Raw genomic sequence first — 27790 nt, forward strand, 5'->3', positions numbered from 1 at the left:
TTTGACAATAACACGGTTCATACAGCTAGCACACATAGACATTTAGGAGTTTTACTTTCTGACGATTGTTAATGGACTCATCACATAGATTATGTATACCTGAAAGCATTTAAAAGAATAAATATTTTAAAAACATTAAAAAAAGAGTGTCACGTAAAACTCTTTTAAACATTTATAAAAGTTATATTTTACCTATTTTAGAATATGCTGGTGTTTTATGGGATAGCTGTACTGAACAATGTAAACTTCTGTTAGAGTCTGTTCACTTAGAAGCCGCTAGGATTATAACGGGATTGCGCAGAGGTACCTCCCATGATATACTTTATAAAGAACTAGATTGGGAATCTCTCTCTGATCGGCGTCAAAAGCACAAACTTATTCTTATGTTTAAGATACTCCGTGGCTTTGCTCCGCAGCATTTGATTGAAATTGTACAACCATTTTTATATCAGCCTGAAAATGAGAGATACCCACTAAGGATGACAAGATATTTTAATATTCCTATGCGCAGAACTGCAAGTTACTATACTAGTTTTTTTCCAAATACCTTTAGAGAATTTAACTATTTCGCTTTAAACTTTGACCTATCGAATGTTAATACTGTTGCACAATTTAAAACACTCCTTTTTAACATTAATAAAATGGAACATGATATAACAAATACCTTTACAAACAAAGGTTCTCGAATAATGAATATTACTCTGTGCCAGCTCAGAAATTTCTCTAGCAATCTAAATTCTGACCTTTTTCGCGATCATTTGAAAGATTCTCCAATTTGTTCTTGTGGCCTTGGTGATGAAACAGCCGAACACTATCTTTTCATATGTCCTTTATTTAATGAACAAAGATCATCACTCAGAACCAAAACATATATCTCTAATATTCCCCACTCGCATTTTAATACAAAAAAACTTTACTGCATGGCTGTGACAATTGTGATGAAGAAAAAAATACATATCTATTGCAATGCATATCAGAATATATATCTGAAACTAAAAAAAAAAAAGATTTTTCTACTATGATAGGTTGGGGAGATACACTAATAATAATATTCGTTCATAATGTAATGTTAAATGTTATAATATTTTGTTGATAATTGTACTATATCGGATATGTTTGGAGATGGCTAATATAGGCTTTGCCTGTTGCCAAATCCATTTGCATATTATTTGCAATAAAATTTGTTGAAATGAAAAGCTAACGTACATTTCGAAAAGAACATTCATACTTTATATCAAAAACTCTTAAAGGTAGGTTTCGCCCAACCAAATAAATGTTGTTTTTTTTTTTCTTTTTTTTTTTTAGTAAAATCCGATAAACGGAAGAAAAGATGAAAAAATGTATTAAAAATACCTCAATTTAATTTCGTTATGTGTATGAGTTTGAAGAAATGTGTCTTGAATACAAAATTGAAGGAAATCTTTGATTTAATACGATTGTCAGCCAGACAAAATAGTATGCAAATGAAGCTGCGATAGATTGTGTTGCCGAAGTTTCGCGCATGCGCTTTGTTACGCACTAAAAGTAAACAAAATGGCTGAACGAAAGCGTGTGAGAAAAAATATGTATCTGAATCGGCAACAAAGACGAGGAAATTAGAATGGAATCTGTAGCACCCTATGATATCTTTAGGGAATGAAATTCAGAGACGGCATGAAGTAATAGAAGAAACAGAAGCCATTTCTCAAGCGGAACTTGCCCGGATTCTGTTGCACGTGGTGAGTTAAATTTTAACACATATGCCAGCGCACATACAGCGACAGACTTACTAGATATATGTTTGGTGTATAAGCTAGCGAGCGTATGTAAGTAACATGAAGTGTTTTAGATGATATGATATGTATAAACAGTCCACCACACTTCGATTTGTTGTTGTTATTTTTTTTTACTGAACATGCCGTGGCAAGACTGTCACTGCTATCTCACTTTTTGTTGCACGCTTCCGTTTGTTGATGCGGCCTCGTTTTGGAAAAACATACGTCATGTTCTATGTAAAGCTTGAATTCGCTCTACTTTTAGAGGAGTATTTTTCTGGTCAAGCTAGGCAACTGGCAACCTATATTTTTCGCTGTATGCATTAAAAATGATCTGAAGATTATATCTATGTACAGGATAAATTTTAATTTCGTAGTCTTTATATTTCATTGGGCGAAACCTACCTTTAAGACCTTGATGATGCCTCCGTATGTGTTCTGCGTATTTCTGCTTCCTCGTAGATCAGTCCTTCTCCAATTCTTTCTTATTTATTGGGTACTTTAGAATTAGCAATAACCTGATTTCATATCAAGAATTAAAACCCATGACACACCTGATTTGCACAACTAAAATCTTAAGGTAATGAAGGCGGCTACAACACAAACCTGAGATAAAGGGAATATATCAAATTTTTGCGACCATGACCGAATCTATTCACTTTATTTTGATATAATTGTTGATGCTCTGGTTTATTTACTTTCAATATCTGCAGATGATATCAAATTTACATTGGGCCAGACGGGAGATAACACATATCGGGCAGGTAAGGGACATTATTTAGTATGATAACTCTCAAGTGATGTGGCTGTGGTAAAAAATATGGACCAAGAGCACGAACGATTGATATTCAAAGAGAAAGGTAAAAAGAGCACTTACTTATTATGATGAAAAAATAACCATTTTTTAAATGATTATTATTCAAGTAGTTACTAAATTCAGAGAACTGTTAGATGTGCTAAGTTTTAAATTGTATATCGTTTTTTTCTATGCTATCTTCTCTTATGCATAATGATAATGTTACAATAGAAGTTTCTTAAGTCTAAATACGTCGATTAGATTTCCTCTAGTATTATATGAAATGATCAGCCATTCTTTGATCAATTTTTTGTGTCACTTTATTTTGTTCATTTATAATATCCTTTAGTATACTTTATGTTTCCATGGTTACTACAGGTGATGTCTATAACGGATACAATGCCATTGTGAGTGGTGATACAGAGTTAGACTGGCGGGACAGTCCTTACACTCTGAACCTCCAGGACATCAGCTACACCGTCGGGGAACGTAAAGGGCGATGGTGGCAGGGAGCATGCTTCAGGCCTATAGAGAAGAAGCTCGTACTGGATAACCTCACTGTACAGTTTAACAGTGGACAACTGACAGCCGTACTCGGTAGTTCAGGTAAGAACAACCTCACTGTACAGTTTAACAGTGGACAACTGACATCCGTACTCGGTAGTTCAGGTAAGAACAACCTCACTGTACAGTTTAACAGTGGACAACTGACAGCCGTACTCGGTAGTTCAGGTAAGAACAACCTCATTGTACAGTTTAACAGTGGACAACTGACAGCCGTACTCGGTAGTTCAGGTAAGAACAACCTCACTGTACAGTTTAACAGTGGACAACTGACAGCCGTACTCGGTAGTTCAGGTAAGAACAACCTCACTGTACAGTTTAACAGTGGACAACTGACAGCCGGACTCGGTAGTTCAGGTAAGAACAGGACATCAGATTACAACTTGTTACGTCTTACAAGTGAAATATTGGAATATATCACGTGGTAAATGTATAGATAATTGTATTACTTGTGATACTAATGGTGCACATGACATTATATCTGCATTATAAGACAATTAAATTAGAGTCTGCTTTGTCATCTGATATGCAGGTCCTGATTCCTATTCAAACGCATTGTTTTTTTAGAATTGCTAAGACTAAGACTTACAAAGTTATGGCAAATGGATATTTGGTTAGTCTATATTCTACACCAATTAAACATGCTAGGTGGAATCACCTTACAACATATCCCATCCAGTCATATTACCTTGACTACGAACAAAACAGTCTCCCCACTCCTTTTGGTATTGAGCGCTGGTTTGTTATTAGTTTAACGTCCCATTAACAGCGCCAGGGTCATTTAAGAATATACCAGGTTTCTTGGCGGAGGAATCTACATTGGTTTACAGAAGGAACGCATGTCAAACTTAACATGTTTTAAACTGGAAGCGTTCAGGAGGACTGGAAGTTATTTCGTAACTATTTTGATTATGAAAGGGTGTTTTGTACACAGTGAAATGTCTGTGTCATTGTAGTGTAAATATTTCAAGTATCCATCTGTATTAGTTCATCATGGCAATAATAAAAAGGCTATTGATGACTTTACTCCCATATTCATTTTTGGATGATTTAAAACAGGGGTTCAAATAAATTTAATAGTCTAATTGTTTATCTTGGTCGGTTTCCGTCGTAACAAAATAGCAATCAGTTTCTTTCCATTCTTATCCTTCTTTTTCGCTTCGTTTTAAACCTTTTCTGACATTTTCTTAAGTAATTGTGACAATGCATGACATTTCTTTTATATCTGAATGTTTCTCAGGTTCAGGGAAAACGTCCTTGCTGGACGTTATAGCACACCGAACTGATGGCGAGGTTACAGGGAAGATGACGGTAAATAAGTTTGAATGTACGACGGACTTCGTACGTCAGACGACAGCTTACGTCATACAGACGGACCGTCTGTTACACACGCTGACAGTGAAGGAAACCCTCATGTATGCTGCTCACCTACGTCTGCCCAGTATCACTACCGACAAGGAGAGGAAGGCCAAGGTAGATAACTCTTATCAAAGCTGGTACTACTTAACATCTCTATTATAGCATACACATGTTTTCTTTTCTAGGGGACTCGCTAGTGGTCAAAGACACAAACAAAAAATTGATAACCGAATTCAAATAACAAAAAAAAAAAAAAAAAAAAAAAAAAATCGTATTTGGTTTAGGCATTCTACGCTAGATTCTGACCTCTATTTTATGGGATATTGATATATGTTAAAGCCAATGATTTTTAAAACGTCTTCAAAGGATTATCTTTCAATGTGGGAAGGAGATCCTTAACCGGTCATTCTGTAAGGAATAGCTGTGTAGAGTAGTCACTTATTATAGTTACAATGTATACTAACGTGTTCATAGGTCGACTCCGTAATACAGCGTATGGGTCTAAATCCAGTGAAGGACTCTAAAGTCGGGGGACTTATAGAAAGGGGACTTTCCGGAGGGGAGAAGAGGCGAGTGACTATTGCAATCCAGCTCCTTCAGGATCCAGGTATGGTTGGACGAAGATGTACAAACCATTTTCTATATGTGTTAGTGTTTGCCAAATACCATATTGCTATCGTATATTTCAAGGTTAATATATAATTTTACTAGATTTATAGTGTTAAACACTTGTTAGAATTGTGAATTTATTCCTTATCCGAAGGTATCCTGCTGTTGGACGAGCCGACCACTGGTCTGGATAGCTACACGGCCCGCCACCTGGTCACCAGTCTGGCCGAACTAGCACATAGAGGCACCATTGTCATTCTCTCCATCCATCAGCCTCGATCTGATATATTTGGACTGTTGGACAAGGTGGCGCTGATGAGCACCGGAAGTATGGTATATTACGGCGACAGCAACAAACTGGTGGAACACTTCACACTAGCGGGCTATCCCTGTCCACAATATGCCAACCCACTGGATCACTATGGTAAGTCAACAAAAATATATCATATCGGCCCACGTCTTCTCTCTGCCCAATCAAGACTTACAAGTAATAAACTAATATAACACATTGTACAGGTAATACATGTATATAGATCAGTTTACTTACCTCCTTTCCGTTTATAAAGATATCTTGGTACACTCCCAATAGATATGACCATTTCATACTTATCATTTGTTGTTTTCAGTCGATGTAGCAAGTGTCGACCGCCGAACTATGCAACGGGAAGTGATGACATCACAGAAAATTGAAAAACTTGTCAAGATTTATCGAAACTCTCTCATCTTTGATGACATTCGGCATGATGTCATCAAAATAATGAAGCAGTCACATAAAAACGAAAGATTAATGGAAGTACATCGACCAACTAGACCCAACGTGTTTCGTGTAATGCAGACTCTCCTGAGGTACATATTAACTCTGTGTATATTATGTTACTCGTGTAAAACATGTAATATCACACAACATATAAAGAATATTACTAAGTTACTTGCAATTAAAACATAAAAATGAGTAAGAATAAATGTTCTTCGAAATCTAATAACTGTAAAAAAAACCATTCTGCATCTCCAGACCTTCCTCTGAGACAAATGCATCACTGTCCAATTATGTACTACCTGGCTCCTCTTCTTCATCTTCATGTACAATAGTGTAGTAAAACTTCGTTTTGTGTCTATTATGTGTGTCTGCTTTGGAAAGGTGCCGTAGATTTTTCGTGTTGTGTCTGTTAATGTGTGTATGCTTTGGGAAGGTGCAGTGTAACTTCGTGTTGTGTCTGTTTATGTGTATATGCTTTGGGAAGGTGTAGTAAAACTTCGTTTTGTGTCTATTATGTGTGTCTGCTTTGTGAAGGTGCAGTAGATTTTCGTGTTGTGTCTGTTAATGTGTGTATGCTTTGGGAAGGTGCAGTATAAATTCGTGTTGTGTCTGTTTATGTGTATATGCTTTGGGAAGGTGTAATAAAACTTCGTTTTGTGTCTATTATGTGTGTCTGCTTTGGAAAGGTGCAGTAGATTTTCGTTTTGTGTCTGTTAATGTGTGTATGCTTTGGGAAGGTTCAGTATAAATTCGTGTTGTGTCTGTTTATGTGTATATGCTTTGGGAAGGTGTAGTATAACTTCGTGTTGTGTCTGTTTATGTGTGTCTGCTTTGGAAAGGTGCAGTAGATTTTCGTGTTGTGTCTGTTAATGTGTGTATGCTTTGGAAAGGTGCAGTATAACTTCGTGTTGTGTCTGTTTATGTGTATATGCTTTGGGAAGGTGTAGTATAACTTCGTGTTGTGTCTGTTTATGTGTATATGCTTTGGGAAGGTGTAGTAGAACTTCGTGTTGTGTCTGTTTATGTGTATATGCTTTGGAAAGGTGCAGTAGATTTTCGTGTTGTGTCTGTTAATGTGTGTATGCTTTGGAAAGGTGCAGTATAACTTCGTGTTGTGTCTGTTTATGTGTATATGCTTTGGGAAGGTATAGTAAAACTTCGTGTTGTGTCTGTTTATGTGTATATGCTTTGGGAAGGTATAGTAGAACTTCGTGTTGTGTCTGTTTATGTGTATCTGCTTTGGGAAGGTATAGTAGAACTTCGTGTTGTGTCTGTTTATGTGTATATGCTTTGGGTAGGTGTAGTATAACTTCGTGTTGTGTCTGTTTATGTGTATATGCTTTGTGAAGGTGCAGTAGAACTTCGTGTTGTATCTGTTTATGTGTGTATGCTTTGGGAAGGTGTAGTAGAACTTCGTGTTGTGTCTGTTTACGTGTGTATGCTTTGGGAAGGTGTAGTAGAACTTCGTGTTGTGTCTGTTTACGTGTGTATGCTTTGGGAAGGTGCAGTAGAACTTCGTGTTGTGTCTGTTTACGTGTGTATGCTTTGGGAAGGTATAGTAGAACTTCGTGTTGTGTCTGTTTACGTGTGTATGCTTTGGGAAGGTGCAGTAGAACTTCGTGTTGTGTCTGTTTATGTGTGTATGCTTTGGGAAGGTACAGTAGAAATTCGTGTTGTGTCTGTTTACGTGTGTTTGCTTTGGGAAGGTATAGTTGAACATCGTGTTGTGTCTGTTTACGTGTGTGTATGCTTTGGGAAGGTGCAGTAGAACTTCGTGTTGTGTCTGTTTAGGTGTGTATGCTTTGGGAAGGTGTAGTATAACTTCGTGTTGTGTCTGTTTATGTGTATATGCTTTGTGAAGGTGCAGTAGAACTTTGTGTTGTGTCTGTTTATGTGTATATGCTTTGGGAAGGTGTAGTAGAACTTCGTGTTGTGTCTGTTTATGTGTATATGCTTTGGAAAGGTGCAGTAGATTTTCGTGTTGTGTCTGTTAATGTGTGTATGCTTTTGAAAGGTGCAGTAGAACTTCGTGTTGTGTCTGTTTATGTGTATATGCTTTGGGAAGGTAGTAGTAAACTTCGTGTTGTGTCTGTTTATGTGTATATGCTTTGGGAAGGTATAGTAGAACTTCGTGTTGTGTCTGTTTATGTGTATATGCTTTGGGAAGGTATAGTAGAACTTCGTGTTGTGTCTGTTTATGTGTATATGCTTTGGGAAGGTATAGTATAACTTCGTGTTGTGTCTGTTTATGTGTATATGCTTTGGGAAGGTTAGTAGAACTTCGTGTTGTGTCTGTTTATGTGTGTATGCTTTGGGAAGGTGCAGTAGAACTTCGTGTTGTGTCTGTTTATGTGTGTATGCTTTGGGAAGGTGTAGTAGAACTTCGTGTTGTGTCTGTTTACGTGTGTTTGCTTTGGGAAGGTTAGTTTTCGTGTTGTGTCTGTTTAGTGTGTATGCTTTGGGAAGGTGCAGTAGAACTTCGTGTTGTGTCTGTTTGTGTGTGTCTGTATGTGTATGCTTTGGGAAGGTGCAGTTAAACTTCGTGTTGTGTCTGTTTACGTGTGTATGCTTTGGGAAGGTAGCGAGAACTTCGTGTTGTGTCTGTTTAGTGTGTGTATGCTTTGGGAAGGTATAGTGAACTTCGTGTTGTGTCTGTTTATGTGTGTATGCTTTGGGAAGGTGCAGTAGAACTTCGTGTTGTGTCTGTTTATGTGTGTATGCTTTGGGAAGGTGCAGTAGAACTTCGTGTGTGTGTCTGTGTTTATGTTGGTATGCTTTGGGAAGGTGCAGTGAACTTCGTGTTGTGTCTGTTTACGTGTGTATGCTTTGGGAAGGTAGTATAACTTCGTGTTGTGTCTGTTTACGTGTGTATGCTTTGGAAGGTGTAGTAGAACTTCGTGTTGTGTCTGTTTATGTGTGTATGCTTTGGGAAGGTGCAGTAGAACTTCGTGTTGTGTCTGTTTATGTGTATATGCTTTGGGAAGGTGCAGTAGAACTTCGTGTTGTGTCTGTTTACGTGTGTTTGCTTTGGGAAGGTATAGTTGAACATCGTGTTGTGTCTGTTTACGTGTGTATGCTTTGGGAAGGTGCAGTAGAACTTCGTGTGTTGTGTCTGTTTAAGTGTGTATGCTTTGGGAAGGTACAGTAGAACTTCGTGTTGTGTCTGTTTATGTGTATATGCTTTGGGAAGGTGCAGTAGAACTTCGTGTTGTGTCTGTTTAGTGTGTATGCTTTGGGAAGGTGAGTAAACTCGTTTGTGTCTGTTTATATGTGTATGCTTTGTGATGTGTGTGCTTTGGAGGTATAGTAACTTCGTGTTGTGTCTGTTTATGTGTGTTTGCTTTGGGAAGGTATAGTAGAACTTCGTGTTGTGTCTGTTTATGTGTGTATGCTTTGGGAAGGTGCAGTAGAACTTCGTGTTGTGTCTGTTTATGTGTGTATGCTTTGGGAAGGTGCAGTAGAACTTCGTGTTGTGTCTGTTTATGTGTGTATGCTTTGGGAAGGTGCAGTAGAACTTCGTGTTGTGTCTGTTTATGTGTGTATGCTTTGGGAAGGTGCAGTAGAACTTCGTGTTGTGTCTGTTTACGTGTGTTTGCTTTGGGAAGGTATAGTAGAACTTCGTGTTGTGTCTGTTTATGTGTGTATGCTTTGGAAGGTGCAGTAAACTTCGTGTTGTGTCTGTTTATGTGTGTATGCTTTGGGAAGGTGCAGTAGAACTTCGTGTTGTGTCTGTTTATGTGTGTATTGCTTTGGGAAGGTGCAGTAGAACTTCGTGTTGTGTTGTTTAGTGTATGCTGTTGGAAGGTCAGTAAACTTCGTGTTGTGTCTGTTTATGTGTGTATATGCTTTGGAGGTGCAGTAGAACTTCGTGTTGTGTCTGTTTATGTGTATATGCTTTGGGAAGGTTAGTAGAACTTCGTGTTGTGTCTGTTTATGTGTGTATGCTTTGGGAAGGTGCAGTAGAACTTCGTGTTGTGTCTGTTTTTATGTGTGTATGCTTTGGGAAGGTGCAGTAGAACTTCGTGTTGTGTCTGTTTATGTGTAGTAGTGCTTTGCTTGGGAAGGTGCAGTAGAACTTCGTGTTGTGTCTGTTTATGTGTATATGCTTTGGGAAGGTGCAGTAGAACTTCGTGTTGTGTCTGTTTATGTGTGTATGCTTTGGGAAGGTGCAGTAGAACTTCGTGTTGTGTCTGTTTATGTGTGTATGCTTTGGAAGGTGCAGTAGAACTTCGTGTTGTGTCTGTTTATGTGTGTATGCTTTGGGAAGGTGCAGTAGAACTTCGTGTTGTGTCTGTTTATGTGTGTATGCTTTGGGAAGGTGCAGTAGAACTTCGTGTTGTGTCTGTTTAGTGTGTATGCTTTGGGAAGGTGCAGTAGAACTTCGTGTTGTGTCTGTTTATGTGTGTATGCTTTGGGAAGGTCAGTAGAACTTCGTGTTGTGTCTGTTTACGTGTGTATGCTTTGGGAAGGTATAGTAGAACTTCGTGTTGTGTCTGTTTACGTGTGTATGCTTTGGGAAGGTGCAGTAGAACTTCGTGTTGTGTCTGTTTATGTGTGTATGCTTTGGGAGAAGGTGCAGTAGAACTTCGTGTTGTGTCTGTTTATGTGTGTATGCTTTGGGAAGGTGCAGTAGAACTTCGTGTTGTGTCTGTTTATGTGTGTATGCTTTGGGAAGGTGCAGTAGAACTTCGTGTTGTGTCTGTTTATGTGTGTATGCTTTGCGAAAGTGTAGTAGAACTTCGTGTTGTGTCTGTTTATGTGTATATGCTTTGGGAAGGTGCAGTAGAACTTCGTGTTGTGTCTGTTTATGTGTGTATGCTTTGTGAAGGTGCAGTAGAACTTCGTGTTGTATCTGTTTATGTTTGTATGCTTTGGGAAGGTGCAGTAGAACTTCGTGTTGTGTCTGTTTATGTGTGTATGCTTTGGGAAGGTGCAGTAGAACTTCGTGTTGTGTCTGTTTATGTGTGTATGCTTTGGGAAGGTGCAGTAGAACTTCGTGTTGTGTCTGTTTATGTGTGTATGCTTTGGGAAGGTGCAGTAGAACTTCGTGTTGTGTCTGTTTACGTGTGTATGCTTTGGGAAGGTGCAGTAGAACTTCGTGTTGTGTCTGTTTATGTGTGTATGCTTTGGGAAGGTGCAGTAGAACTTCGTGTTGTGTCTGTTTACGTGTGTATGCTTTGGGAAGGTATAGTAGAACTTCGTGTTGTGTCTGTTTATGTGTGTATGCTTTGGGAAGGTGCAGTAGAACTTCGTGTTGTGTCTGTTTATGTGTGTATGCTTTGGGAAGGTGCAGTAGAACTTCGTGTTGTGTCTGTTTATGTGTGTATGCTTTGGAAGGAATGTGTTGAGTGTAGTGAACTTCGTGTTGTGTCTGTTTAGTGTGTATGCTTTGGAAGGTGTAGTAGAACTTCGTGTTGTGTCTGTTTACGTGTGTATGCTTTGGGAAGGTGCAGTAGAAACTTCGTGTTGTGTCTGTTTATGTGTGTATGCTTTGGGAAGGTGCAGTAGAACTTCGTGTTGTGTCTGTTTATGTGTGTATGCTTTGGGAAGGTGCAGTAGAACTTCGTGTTGTGTCTGTTTATGTGTGTTTGCTTTGGGAAGGTATAGTTGAACTTCGTGTTGTGTCTGTTTACGTGTGTATGCTTTGGGAAGGTGCAGTAGAACTTCGTGTTGTGTCTGTTTATGTGTGTATGCTTTGGGAAGGTGCAGTAGAACTTCGTGTTGTGTCTGTTTATGTGTGTATGCTTTGGGAAGGTGCAGTAGAACTTCGTGTTGTGTCTGTTTATGTGTGTATGCTTTGGGAAGGTGCAGTAGAACTTCGTGTTGTGTCTGTTTATGTGTGTATGCTTTGGGAAGGTATAGTAGAACTTCGTGTTGTGTCTGTTTATGTGTGTATGCTTTGGGAAGGTGTAGTAAAACTTCGTGTTGTGTCTGTTTATGTGTATATGCTTTGGGAAGGTGCAGTAGAACTTCGTGTTGTGTCTGTTAGTGTATATGCTTTGAAGGTGCAGTTCTTCGTGTTGTGTCTGTTTATGTGTGTATGCTTTGGGAAGGTGCAGTAGAACTTCGTGTTGTGTCTGTTTATGTGTGTATGCTTTGGGAAGGTGCAGTAGAACTTCGTGTTGTGTCTGTTTATGTGTGTATGCTTTGGGAAGGTGCAGTAGAACTTCGTGTTGTGTCTGTTTATGTGTGTATGCTTTGGGAAGGTGCAGTAGAACTTCGTGTTGTGTCTGTTTATGTGTGTATGCTTTGGGAAGGTGCAGTAGAACTTCGTGTTGTGTCTGTTTATGTGTGTATGCTTTGGGAAGGTGCAGTAGAACTTCGTGTTGTGTCTGTTTATGTGTGTATGCTTTGGGAAGGTGTAGTAGAACTTCGTGTTGTGTCTGTTTATGTGTATATGCTTTGGGAAGGTGCAGTAGAACTTCGTGTTGTGTCTGTTTATGTGTGTATGCTTTGGGAAGGTGCAGTAGAACTTCGTGTTGTGTCTGTTTATGTGTGTATGCTTTGGGAAGGTGCAGTAGAACTTCGTGTTGTGTCTGTTTATGTGTGTATGCTTTGGGAAGGTGCAGTAGAACTTCGTGTTGTGTCTGTTTATGTGTGTATGCTTTGGGAAGGTGCAGTAGAACTTCGTGTTGTGTCTGTTTATGTGTGTATGCTTTGGGAAGGTGCAGTAGAACTTCGTGTTGTGTGTGTCTGTTTATGTGTGTATGCTTTGGGAAGGTGCAGTAGAACTTCGCGTTGTGTCTGTTTACGAGTGTTTGCTTTGGGAAGGTATAGTTGAACTTCGTTTTGTGTCTGTTTACGTGTGTATGCTTTGGGAAGGTGTATTAAAACTTAGTGTTGTGTCTGTTTATGTGTGTATGCTTTGGGAAGGTGCAGTAGAACTTCGTGTTGTGTCTGTTTACGTGTGTATGCTTTGGGAAGGTGCAGTAGAACTTCGTGTTGTGTCTGTTTATGTGTGTATGCTTTGGGAAGGTGCAGTAGAACTTCGTGTTGTGTCTGTTTATGTGTGTATGCTTTGGGAAGGTGCAGTAGAACTTCGTGTTGTGTCTGTTTACGTGTGTATGCTTTGGGAAGGTGCAGTAGAACTTCGTGTTGTGTCTGTTTATGTGTATATGCTTTGGGAAGGTGCAGTAGAACTTCGTGTTGTGTCTGTTTATGTGTGTATGCTTTGGGAAGGTGCAGTAGAACTTCGTGTTGTGTCTGTTTATGTGTTATGCTTTGGGAAGCTGTAGTAGAACTTCGTGTTGTGTCTGTTTACGTATGTATTCTTTGGGAAGGTGCAGTAGAACTTCGTGTTGTGTCTGTTTATGTGTATCTGCTTTGGGAAGGTATAGTAGAACTTCGTGTTGTGTCTGTTTACGTGTGTATGCTTTGGGAAGGTGCAGTAGAACTTCGTGTTGTGTCTGTTTATGTGTGTATGCTTTGGGAAGGTGCAGTAGAACTTCGTGTTGTGTCTGTTTATGTGTGTATGCTTTGGGAAGGTGCAGTAGAACTTCGTGTTGTGTCTGTGTACGTGTGTATGCTTTGGGAAGGTGCAGTAGACCTTCGTGTTGTGTCTGTTTATGTGTGTATACTTTGGGAAGGTGCAGCAGACCTTCGTGTTGTGTCTGTTTATGTGTGTAGGCTTTGGGAAGGGGCAGTCGAACTTCATGTCTTGTGTCGTGTTAATTGTTATGTCATTGACGCAAATCCACAAATACAGTAAACAACACCTGCAACCAGTCACATTATACTGACAACGGACAAAGTAGTAGTCACATTCTCAGTATGAATTATAACCCAACAACGTGGACAGAACCCAGACCCTTCCTTACAGAGGGAAAAGCTCAATTTAATGCCAAAGTAAGTCTGTGTCAAGTGAGACATCAGGAAGAAGTCTGGTAGAGCAAAGACGACATCCCAACTTTAGTCGCCATTTACGATCATGCAATGGAGAAATATGTACAATTCTAACGTCTTAGGTGCAGGACAACGTTTTGAGGACAAAGGAGGAATGGTACGATGCGGAATAAACAAATGAGACGTTCCTATAGAATAAACTTTCGTAAGGAGCGGAGGGTCAAGACAAATCAGTATATCTTCACATTTTTCAAAATCCATTTTCTTATTATCTTAATACCCTCGTGTTTTCCTATGGGACTGTAACGTTATCAAACTATCAACGATTGTTTGTATACAATATAGTCCAACATATCGATGTAGAATCATTTCATGCTCATTAATAAGATGTTTAAAGTAAGTCACAACAGAAAAAAAAATGATTTGATTCATATTTGGTCGTGTCAGTAATGGATTTTATCGCTGTCTTGATAGTATCAACTTTATATGATTATGTTTAATATTTGATTGTTGTAAGAAGTCAATTTGTGACAAAGTCATAACTTAACAACAACAGACAAAAATAAAAAAAATGAATGCTAACTTGACAAGTAGACGTTTTATCGTTTCAGTCGTAGTTTTCGCCATACCGGACGTGACCGAAGTATCTATGCCAGTCGGATGTTCCTTCTCGTCTCGTTCGTACCCTTCATTTGCCTCTTCCTACTACAGATGGGTACTGACCAGCGAAGTATACAGGACCGTGTAGGTCTGATATATCAGGGCACAAGTGTCCCTTCATACATGGGATTGATGAATGGTTTCTACCTGTGTATGTATAATCTTATCTACTGTATACTATTTACATCACAAAACCGTTACTAACTTTTAGTCACTTCTTTCTCGAGGTTACTCTCTTTGGAAGAAATTAGTAGAATATATTTTCTAATTAGATATTTGTAAGAGGCTTCCCTCCGAGCTAACGAACTTAATTTACAGCGCCATAACTACGATTGTCCTTATCAATACTCTTAATTACCTTCTAACAATTTATTCACTATATCGTCGTTGATACACACAAACTAATAAACTTATACGATTTAATAATGTTCTGTTTCCGATGTTGAAACATCAGTTTTAGTTTTGGAAATAATAACGTTTCTTCAACAGTTCCACCACTAAGAGATCTGTATTACCGGGAGTCCATGGACGGTCTCTACTCCTCAGCCACATTCGTCATTGCCTACGCCCTGTACGTCATTCCATTCCACGTCATTAGCACTGTCCTCTTCAGTATCGCTGTTTATTGGTCAGTACAGAGGTTTAATCAAGCTATGGTCTTGACATTATGAACATTTCACATTATTTTATCCGCTAAGTTTAGGCCAGAATATTATAAAAAAAATGAGACTCAATAGAAGTAGCGAGTTTCTCATCTAATTAAGTGGTCTGTAATACAACTATTTTCAGTATTTTGATATTAAATGTGTTGGACTTTCGTTTCTAGGGCAACAGCTATGTACAACGACTGGGTAAAGTACGCCATCTTTAACGCCGTCCTCACCTTACTACAATTCGTATACGAGATGTTGACCATTGGTGCTATGGGTTTCTTCCTTGACCCTCGTCTTGCGATCAATATAAGTACTCTCATCATGACATTTGGTTACCTTGTCTCCTCTGGCCTCATAAGGTACGGGTTATTGTGTACACATCATAATGAATGGTGTGATATGTACGCAGCATTATACGGTATATTGTGTACACATCATAATGAATGGTGCGATATGTACGCAGCATTATACGGTATATTGTGTACAAATCATAACGAATGGTGCGATATGTACGCAGCATTATACGGTATATTGTGTACACATCATAATGAATGATGTGATATGTACGCAGCATTATACGGTATATTGTGTACACATCATAATGAATGGTGTGATATGTACTCAGAATTATACCGTATATTGTGTACACATCATAATGAATGGTGTGATATGTACGCAGCCTTATACGGTATATTGTGTACACATTATAATGAATGGTATGATATGTAGGCGGTATTATACGGTATATTGTGTACACATCAAAACGAATGGTGTGGTATGTACGCAGCATTATACGGTATATTGTGTACAAATCATAACGAATGGTGTGATATGTACGCAGCATTATACAGTATATTGTGTACACATCATAATGAATGGTGTGATATGTACGCGGCATTATACGGTATATTGTGTACACATCATAATGAATAGTGTGATATGTACGCGGTATTATACGGTATATTGTGTACACATCATAATGAATGGTGTGATATGTACGCAGCCTTATACGGTATATTGTGTACACATCATAATGAATGGTGTGATATGTACGCAGCATTATACGGTATATTGTGTACAAATCATGAGGAATGGTGTGATATGTACGCAGCATTATACGGTATATTGTGTACACATCATAACGAATGGTGTGATATGTACGCAGCATTATACAGTATATTGTGTACACATCATAACGAATGGTGTGATATGTACGCAGCCTTATACGGAATATTGTGTACACATCATAACTAATGATGTGATATGTACGCAGCATTATACGGTATATTGTGTACACATCATAATGAACATGTGATAAACACGCAGTATTATACGGTATATTGTGTACACATCATAATGAACGTGTGATATGTACGCGGTATCATATGGTATATTGTGTACACATCATATTGAATGGTGTGATATGTACGCGGTATTATACGGTATATTGTGTACACATCATAATGAATGGTGTAATATGTACGCGGTATTATACGATATATTGTGTACACATTAAAACACATAGTGTGATATGTACGCAGCATTATACAGTATATTGTGTACACGTCATAATGAATGGTGTGATATGTACGCAGCATTATACGGTATTTTGTGTACACATCATAATGAATTGTGTGATATGTACGCCTTATTATACGATATATTGCGTACACATTAAAACACATAGTGTGATATGTACGCAGCATTATACAGTATATTGTGTACACGTCATAACGAATGATGTGATTTGTACGCAGCATTATACGGTATATTGCATACACATTATAAAGAACACTGTGATATTTACGCGGTATTATACGGTATATTGTGTAAATATCATAATGAATACTGTGATATGTACGCGGTAGTATACGGTATATTGCGTACACATCATAATGAATGGTGTGATATGTACGCGGTATTATACGGTATATTGTGTACACATCATAATGAATGGTGTGATATGTACGCAGTATTAAACAGTATATTGTATACACATCATAACCAATGGTGTGATATGTACGCAGCATTATACGGTATATTGTGTACACATCATAATGAATGGTGTGATATATGTACGCGGTATTATACGGTATATTGTGTACAAATCATAATGAATAGTGTGATATATGTACGCAGCATTATACGGTATATTGTTTACACATCATATTAAATGATGTGATATGTATGCAGCATTTTACGGTAAATTGTGTACACATTATAATGAATGGTGTGATATGTACGCAGCATTATACGGTATATTGTGTACACATCATAATGAATAGTGTGATATATGTACGCGGTATTATACGGTATATTGTGTACAAATCATAATGAATGGTGTGATATATGTACGCAGCATTATACGGTATATTGTTTACACATCATAATGAATGTGTTATATGTACGCAGCATTATATGTTAAATTGTGTACACATCATAATGAATGGTGTGATATATGTACGCAGCATTATACGGTATATTGTGTTCAAATCATAATGAATGGTGTGATATATGTACACAGCATTATACGGTATATTGTTTACACATCATAATGAATGGTGTGATATGTACTCAGAATTATACCGTATATTGTGTACACATCATAACGAATGGTGTGATATGTACACAGCATTATACGGTATATTGTATACACATCATAATGAATGGTGTGATATGTACGCAGCCTTATACGGTATATTGTGTACACATTATAATGAATGGTATGATATGTAGGCGGTATTATACGGTATATTGTGTACACATCAAAACGAATGGTGTGGTATGTACGCAGCATTATACGGTATATTGTGTACAAATCATAACGAATGGTGTGATATGTACGCAGCATTATACAGTATATTGTGTACACATCATAATGAATGGTGTGATATGTACGCGGCATTATACGGTATATTGTGTACACATCATAATGAATAGTGTGATATGTACGCGGTATTATACGGTATATTGTGTACACATCATAATGAACGTGTGATATGTACGCGGTATCATATGGTATATTGTGTACACATCAAAACGAATGGTGTGGTATGTACGAAGCATTATACGGTATATTGTGTACACATTATAATGAATGGTGTGATATGTACGCAGCATTATACGATATATTGTGTACACATCATAACAAATGGTGTGATTTGTACGCAGCATTATACGGTATATTGTGTACACATCATAATGAATGGTGTGATATGTACGCAGCCTTATACGGAATATTGTGTACACATCATAACTAATGATGTGATATGTACGCAGCATTATACGGTATATTGTGTACACATCATAATGAACATGTGATAAACACGCAGCATTATACGGTATATTGTGTACACATCATAATGAACGTGTGATATGTACGCGGTATCATATGGTATATTGTGTACACATGATATTGAATGGTGTGATATGTACGCGGTATTATACGGTATATTGTGTACACATCATAATGAATGGTGTAATATGTACGCGGTATTATACAATATATATTATGTACACATTAAAACACATAGTGTGATATGTACGCAGCATTATACAGTATATTGTGTACACGTCATAATGAATGGTGTGATATGTACGCAGCATTATACGGTATTTTGTGTACACATCATAATGAATTGTGTGATATGTACGCCTTATTATACGATATATTGCGTACACATTAAAACACATAGTGTGATATGTACGTAACATTATACGGTATACTGTGTACACATCATAATGAATGGTGTGATATGTGCGCGGTATTATACGGTATATTGCATACACATTATAAAGAACACTGTGATATTTACGCGGTATTATACGGTATATTGTGTAAATATCATAATGAATACTGTGATATGTACGCGGTAGTATACGGTATATTGCGTACACATCATAATGAATGGTGTGATATGTACGCGGTATTATACGGTATATTGTGTACACATCATAATGAATGGTGTGATATGTACGCAGTATTAAACAGTATATTGTATACACATCATAACCAATGGTGTGATATGTACGCAGCATTATACGGTATATTGTGTACACATCATAATGAATGGTGTGATATATGTACGCGGTATTATACGGTATATTGTGTACAAATCATAATGAATAGTGTGATATATGTACGCAGCATTATACGGTATATTGTTTACACATCATATTAAATGATGTGATATGTATGCAGCATTTTACGGTAAATTGTGTACACATTATAATGAATGGTGTGATATGTACGCAGCATTATACGGTATATTGTGTACACATCATAATGAATAGTGTGATATATGTACGCGGTATTATACGGTATATTGTGTACAAATCATAATGAATGGTGTGATATATGTACGCAGCATTATACGGTATATTGTTTACACATCATAATGAATGTGTTATATGTACGCAGCATTATATGGTAAATTGTGTACACATCATAATGAATGGTGTGATATATGTACACAGCATTATACGGTATATTGTGTTCAAATCATAATGAATGGTGTGATATATGTACACAGCATTATACGGTATATTGTTTACACATCATAATAAATGTGTTATATGTACGCAGCATTATGAATAGTGTGATATGTATGCGGTATTATACGGTATATTGTGTACACGTCATAATGAATGGTGTGATATGTACGCGGTATTATATGGTATATTGTGTATACATCATAATGAATGGTGTGATATGTACGCAGCATTATACGGTATATTGTTTACACATCATAATAAATGTGTTATATGTACGCAGCATTATGAATAGTGTGATATGTATGCGGTATTATACGGTATATTGTCTACACATCATAATGAATGGTGTGATATGTACGCGATATTATACGGTATATTGTCTACACATCATAATGAATGGTGTGATATGTACGCAGCATTATACAGTATATTGTGTACACATCATAATGAATTGTGTGATATGTACGCAGCATTATACGGTATACTGTGTACACATCATAACAAATGGTGTGATATGTACGCGGTATTATACGGTATATTGTGTACACATCATAACGAATGATGTGATTTGTACGCAGCATTATACGTTATATTGTGTACACATCATAACGAATGGTGTGATATATGTACGCAGCATTATACGGTATATTGTGTACACATCATAACGAATGGTGTGATATATGTACGCGGTATTATACGGTATATTGTGTACACATCATAACGAATGGTGTGATATATGTACGCGGTATTATACGGTATATTGTGTACACATCATAATGAATGTGTTATATGTACGCAGCATTATACCGTATATTGTGTACACATCATAATGAATGGTGTGATATATGTACGCGGTATTATACGGTATATTGTGTTCTCATCATAATGAATGGTGTGCTATATGTACGCGGTATTATACGGTATATTGTGTACACATCTTAATGAATGGTGTGATATATGTACGCGGTATTATACGGTATATTGTGTTCTCATCATAATGAATGGTGTGCTATATGTACGCGGTATTATACGGTATATTGTTTACACATCATAATGAATGTGTTATATGTACGCAGCATTATATGGTATATTGTGTACACATCATAATGAATGGTGTGATATATGTACGCGGTATTATACGGTATATTGTGTACACATCATAATGAATGGTGTGCTATATGTACGCAGCATTATACGGTATATTGTTTACACATCATAATGAATGGTGTGATATATGTACGCAGCATTATACGGTATATTGTGTACACATCATAATGAATGGTGTGATATATGTACGCGGTATTATACGGTATATTGTGTTCTCATCATAATGAATGGTGTGCTATATGTACGCGGTATTATACGGTATATTGTGTACACATCATAACGAATGGTGTGATATATGTACGCGGTATTATACGGTATATTGTGTACACATCATAATGAATGGTGTGATATATGTACGCGGTATTATACGGTATATTGTGTACAAATCATAATGAATGGTGTGATATATGTACGCAGCATTATACGGTATATTGTTTACACATCATAATGAATGTGTTATATGTACGCAGCATTATATGGTATATTGTGTACACATCATAATGAATGGTGTGATATGTACGCAGCATTATACGGTATATTGTGTACACATCATAATGAACGTGTGATATGTACTCGGTATCATATGGTATATTGTGTACACATCATATTGAATGGTGTGATATGTACGCGGTATTATACGGTATATTGTGTACACATCATAATGAATGGTGTGATATGTACGCAGCATTATACGATATATTGTGAACACATTAAAACACATAGTGTGATATGTACGCAGCATTATACGGTATTTTGTGTACACATCATAATGAATTGTGTGATATGTGCGCGGTATTATACGGTATATTGCATACACATTATAAAGAACACTGTGATATTTACGCGGTATTATACGGTATATTGTGTAAATATCATAATGAATACTGTGATATGTACGCGGTAGTATACGGTATATTGCGTACACATCATAATGAATGGTGTGATATGTACGCGGTATTATACGGTATATTGTGTACACATCATAATGAATGGTGTGATATGTACGCAGTATTAAACAGTATATTGTATACACATCATAACCAATGGTGTGATATGTACGCAGCATTATACGGTATATTGTGTACACATCATAATGAATGGTGTGATATATGTACGCGGTATTATACGGTATACTGTGTACAAATCATAATGAATAGTGTGATATATGTACGCAGCATTATACGGTATATTGTTTACACATCATAATAAATGGTGTGATATGTATGCAGCATTTTACGGTAAATTGTGTACACATCATAATGAATGGTGTGATATGTACGCAGCATTATACGGTATATTGTGTACACATCATAATGAATAGTGTGATATATGTACGCGGTATTATACGGTATATTGTGTACAAATCATAATGAATGGTGTGATATATGTACGCAGCATTATACGGTATATTGTTTACACATCATAATGAATGGTGTGATATATGTACGCAGCATTATACGGTATATTGTTTACACATCATAATGAATGGTGTGATATGTACGCGGTATTATATGGTATATTGTGTATACATCATAATGAATGGTGTTATATGTACGCGGTATTATACGGTATATTGTGTACACATCATAATGAATAGTGTGATATATGTACGCGGTATTATACGGTATATTGTGTACACATCATAATGAATTGTGTGATATGTACGCAGCATAACACGGTATATTGTGTAAACATCATAATGAATGGTGTGATATGTACGCAGCATTATACGGTATATTGTGTTCTCATCATAATGAATGGTGTGATATATGTACGCAGCATTATACGGTATATTGTATACAAATCATAATGAATGGTGTGATATATGTACGCAGCATTATACGGTATATTGTGTACACATCATAATGAATGATGTGATATGTACGCAGCATTATACAGTATATTGTGTACACATCATAATGAATGGTGTGATATATGTACGCAGCATTATACGGTATATTGTTTACACATCATAACGAATGGTGTAATATGTACGCAGCTTTATACGGTATATTGTGTACACATCATAACGAATGGTGTGATATATGTACGCAGTATTATACGGTATATTGTGTACACATCATAACGAATGGTGTGATATATGTACGCGGTATTATACGGTATATTGTGTACACATCATAATGAATGGTGTGATATATGTACGCGGTATTATACGGTATATTGTGTACACATCATAACGAATGGTGTGATATATGTACGCAGCATTATACGGTATATTGTGTACACATCATAATGAATGTGTCATATGTACGCAGCATTATACGGTATATTGTTTACACATCATAATGAATGGTGTGATATATGTACACGGCATCAAATGGTATATTGTGTACACCCTATAATGAATTGTGTGATATATGTACGCAGCATTATACGGTATATTGTGTACAAATCATAATGAATGGTGTGATATATGTACGCAGCATTATACGGTATATTGTTTACACATTATAATGAATGGTGTGATGTGTACGCAGCATTATACGGTATATTGTGTACACATCATAATGAATGCTGTGATATGTACGCAGCATTATACGGTATATTGTTTACACATCATAATGAATGTGATATATGTACGCGGTATTATATGGTATATTGTGTACACATCATAATGAATGGTGTGATATGTACGCAGCATTATTCGGTATATTGTGTACACATTATAATGAATGGTGTGATGTGTACGCAGCATTATACGGTATATTGTTTACACATCATAATGAATGTGATATATGTACGCGGTATTATACGGTATATTGTTTACACATCATAATGAATGTGATATATGTACGCGGTATTATATGGTATATTGTGTACACATCATAATGAATGGTGTGATATGTACGCAGCATTATACGGTATATTGTGTACACATCATAATGAATGGTGTGACATATGTACACGGCATCAAATGGTATATTGTGTACACATTATAATGAATTGTGTGATATATGTACGCAGCATTACACGGTATATTGTGTACAAATCATAATGAATGATGTGATATATGTACGCAGCATTATACGGTATATTGTTTACACATTATAATGAATGGTGTGATGTGTACGCAGCATTATACGGTATATTGTGTACACATCATAATGAATGCTGTGATATGTACGCAGCATTATACGGTATATTGTGTACACATCATAATGAATGTGTTATATGTACGCAGCATTATACGGTATATTGTGTACACATCATAATGAGTGGTGTGATGTGTACGCAGCATTATACGGTATATTGTGTACACATTATAATGAATGGTGTGATATATGTACACGGCATTAAATGGTATATTGTGTACACATTATAATGAATGGTGTGATATATGTACGCAGCATTATACGGTATATTGTGTACAAAACATAATGAATGGTGTGATATATGTACGCAGCTTTATATGGTATATTGTTTACACATCATAATGAATGTGTCATATGTACGCAGCATTATACGTTATATTGTGTACACATCATAATGAATGGTGTGATATGTACGCGGTATTATACGGTATATTGTGTAAACGTCATAATGAATGGTGTGATATGTACGCGGTATTATACGGTATATAGTGTACACATCAAAATAAATGGTGATATGTACGCAGAATTCTACGGTATATTGTCTACTCATCATAATGAATGGTGTGATACATGTATGTACGCAGCATTATACGGTATATTGTGTTATCATCATAATGAATGGTGTGATATGTATGCAGCATTATACGGTATATTGTGTACACATCCATATTGAATGGTGTGATAGGTATGTAGCATTATACGGTATATTGTGTTCACATAATAATGAATGCTGTGATATGTACGCAGTATTATACGGTATATTGTGTACACAACCATAATGAATGGTGTGATATGTACGCAGCATTATACGGTATATTGTGTAAACATTATAAAGAATGGTGTGATTTGTACGCAGCATTATACGGTATATTGTGTAAGCATCGTAACGAATGATGTGATTTGTACGCAGCATTATACGGTATATTGTGTACATATCATGATAAATGGTGTGATATGTACGCGGTATTATACGGTATATTGCATACACATTATAAAGAACGGTGTGATATTTACGCGGTATTATACGGTATATTGTGTAAATATCATAATGAATGCTGTGATATGTACGCGGTAGTATACGGTATATTGTGTTCACATAATAATGAATGCTGTGATATGTACGCAGTATTATACGGTATATTGTGTACACAACCATAATGAATGGTGTGATATGTACGCAGCATTATACGGTATATTGTGTAAACATTATAAAGAATGGTGTGATTTGTACGCAGCATTATACGGTATATTGTGTAAGCATCGTAACGAATGATGTGATTTGTACGCAGCATTATACGGTATACTGTGTACACATCATAATGAATGGTGTGATATGTTCGCGGTATTATACGGTATATTGCATACACATTATAAAGAACGGTGTGATATTTACGCGGTATTATACGGTATATTGTGTAAATATCATAATGAATGCTGCGATATGTACGCGGTAGTATACGGTATATTGCGTACACATCATAATGAATAGTGTGATATGTACGCGGTATTATACGGTATATTGTGTACATATTATAATGAATGGTGTTATATGTACACAGTATTATACAGTGTATTGTATACACATCATAACCAATGGTGTGATATGTACGCAGCATTATACGGTATGTTGCATACACATCATAATGAATGTGTTATATGTACGCGGTATTATACGGTATATTGTGTACACATCATAACAAATGGTGTGATATGTACGCAGCATTATACGGTATATTGTGTACACATTATAATGAATGGTGTGATATATGTACGCAGCATTATACAGTATATTGTGTACACATCATAATGAATGGTGTGATATATGTACGCAGCATTATACGGTATATTGTGTACACATTATAATGAATGGTGTGATATGTACGCAGCATTATACGGTATATTGTGTTCACATCATAATGAATGGTGTAATATGTACGCAGCATTATACGGTATATTGTGTACACATTATAATTAATGGTGTGATATATGTACGCAGCATTATACGGTATATTGTGTACACATTAAACTGAATGGTGTGATATATGTACGCAGCATTATACGGTTTATTGTGTACACATCAAAATGAATGGTGTTATATATGTACGCAGCGTTATACGGTATATTGTGTACACATCATAATGAATGGTGTGATATATGTACGCAGCACTATACGGTATATTGTGTACACATCATAATGAATGGTGTGATATGTACGCAGCATTATACGGTATATTGTGTACACATCATAATGAATGGTGTGATATATGTACGCAGCATTATACGGTTTATTGTGTACACGTCATAATGAATGGTGTGATATGTACGCAGCATGATACGGTATATTGTGTACACATCATTTATACCGTGTTCAACTTTTACGTCATTATTTTGTACTTATATACTAAGTTAATTTAAAACAAAATCACGTACGTCTTCGCTGCAGCTTCAAACTATTCTTTTTTCTTTGTTCCTTATGTTTTGTATCGAATGTTCTTGGTCATGATTAGTGCTATGCCCCTTATGATTGGTTACCGTTATCTATTTTCCCTAGGCGCCTGGATAACATGTTGGAGGTATTGAGGTGGCTAAGTTATGCAGGGGTACACAAGTACGCCTCACAGTTAGTGATCGTCAACGAATTCGAGAATCTGGTGTTCGAATGTTCTAATTCAAGTGAGTAAACTTGCAATACACAAAATTACAGTTATATTAAAATGATTTAGGGCTTTATTGTACATTTTATTTTACCGAATATATATTGTATATGCAAGGTAAATATTCATGTAATATGTATGTTTGTAGCGTGATTGTGTAAGTGAATTAAGTAATAACCTATCTATTTATAGCTACTTACCCTTGCCAATTCCGGAACGGAAGTGATTTCCTGGACGCTTATTTCCCCGGAGCCCAGGACACAGTGACACGTGACGGTGGGATCCTGGCTGGATTTTTCGGATTCTTCCTCCTGCTGGCGATAGTGACGTACACATTCCGGGGCGGACGTAATCTTCGGTAGCAAAAACCGCTGGAAAAATATTAATAGCTTCTAGGCCGATAATACAGAACTTCATGGGCAAACTTGTGGTGCACAAGCTAGACAACATCTTTTCCATGGAACATACACTCCTGTCTAGTCAAAACAGATAATGTTAATAAGATGATATAACAAACAAAAAGTGGTACCAGAGAACACCACAGTGCAAAACTTAGCAAGAAATATATTCTGTATTGTTGTGATGTGATGATTTAGACTGATAAAAGATAACGTCGACGAAATGGAAGGCAGAATCACATTTCGTAAATAGAGGTTTGCTAAAACGTCAGAGCAAGACACCCTCATGACTCGGTGCTTTCCTCGATAACTCGTATTTACCACAAAATACCATCCCTATATAACGGTATTAACAAATTATCAAAGCAGATGTGATATCAGTATTTATTGTGATTTTTCATCATATTCACGGACGGTAAATTTGTATCTCATTAACGCATTGTAAATTGTCATATTGTTATTTATTTTATAAAAAGAGAATTATTCAACATGCTGTTGGAAATTCAAATACATTTTTTCGAAATATGTATATGTGTCATGTGTTATTGTATGACTAGTTCATAAATAATGGGTATTTAACTATATTTTCACTGCAAACCACTATCTTACCTTACCAAACGCAGTTGCTGTTCACCAGTGCATGAACTATCATCCGCTTACTTTGACGTCATTGTCATTGTGACGTCACAATGGTCGTGTCAGCGATTATGGAAATGTCTGTTCAAATGGCTTTTCGTCATTGACGATAATGGACTGATCCATTATAGATACAAAATCGCTTGAGATTTAATTATAAAATTCTTATCAAATGTAAATGTAAAGCATTAAACAGCGTTACGTTTGCAATTATTTGAGTATGAATGTGAACTGGACAGCGGCGAGCTAGCCACTGTTTTGTTGGCATTTATACTCATATAATTACCATTTGAATGCAGTTCAATGCTTTAAATATACAGTTAAATTCACGGCTTTGTCAGTTCACTTTGTTGTTTGAGGATCAGTGTTACTATTTACAAGCTCGCAGCCGACT

The 27790-nt window shown here is 36.6% G+C and overlaps 1 protein-coding gene across 4 annotated transcripts; it reads left to right on the top strand.

Annotated features, from left to right (window-relative positions):
• Window positions 1–211: 211 nt before the first annotated feature.
• LOC138319228 (ATP-binding cassette sub-family G member 5-like) lies at window positions 212–27287 on the top strand. Of its 4 annotated transcripts, XM_069262217.1 has the most exons (12): window positions 212–1718; window positions 2468–2518; window positions 2929–3156; window positions 4355–4587; window positions 4948–5080; window positions 5237–5506; window positions 5709–5928; window positions 14293–14492; window positions 14831–14969; window positions 15168–15353; window positions 26260–26381; window positions 26555–27287. In XM_069262217.1, exons 4-12 carry the CDS (start codon window positions 4420–4422, stop codon window positions 26722–26724), a joined length of 1608 nt encoding a protein of 535 aa, XP_069118318.1. In that variant the 5' UTR covers window positions 212–1718; window positions 2468–2518; window positions 2929–3156; window positions 4355–4419; the 3' UTR covers window positions 26725–27287. The 4 variants fall into 4 exon arrangements, with proteins under 4 accessions (XP_069118318.1, XP_069118317.1, XP_069118316.1 ...); XM_069262216.1 differs by lacking the exon at window positions 212–1718 and having other exon boundaries at window positions 2386–2518; XM_069262215.1 differs by lacking the exons at window positions 212–1718; window positions 2468–2518 and adding an exon at window positions 2523–2614.
• The last annotated feature ends 503 nt before the right edge of the window (window positions 27288–27790 follow it).

This window comes from Argopecten irradians, chromosome 3 (genome assembly GCF_041381155.1).
Source record: "Argopecten irradians isolate NY chromosome 3, Ai_NY, whole genome shotgun sequence".
Lineage (NCBI taxonomy): Eukaryota > Metazoa > Mollusca > Bivalvia > Pectinida > Pectinidae > Argopecten > Argopecten irradians.

Excerpts from the sequence above, each read along its gene's own strand:
- LOC138319228 (XM_069262215.1), top strand. The coding sequence starts at position 2,575 with ATGGACCAAGAGCACGAACGATTGATATTCAAAGAGAAAG. Across the intron at positions 14,970-15,167 it reads TTCAGTATCGCTGTTTATTG|GGCAACAGCTATGTACAACG; the intron begins GTCAGTACAGAG and ends TTTCGTTTCTAG. Across the intron at positions 26,382-26,554 it reads GTTCGAATGTTCTAATTCAA|CTACTTACCCTTGCCAATTC; the intron begins GTGAGTAAACTT and ends ATCTATTTATAG.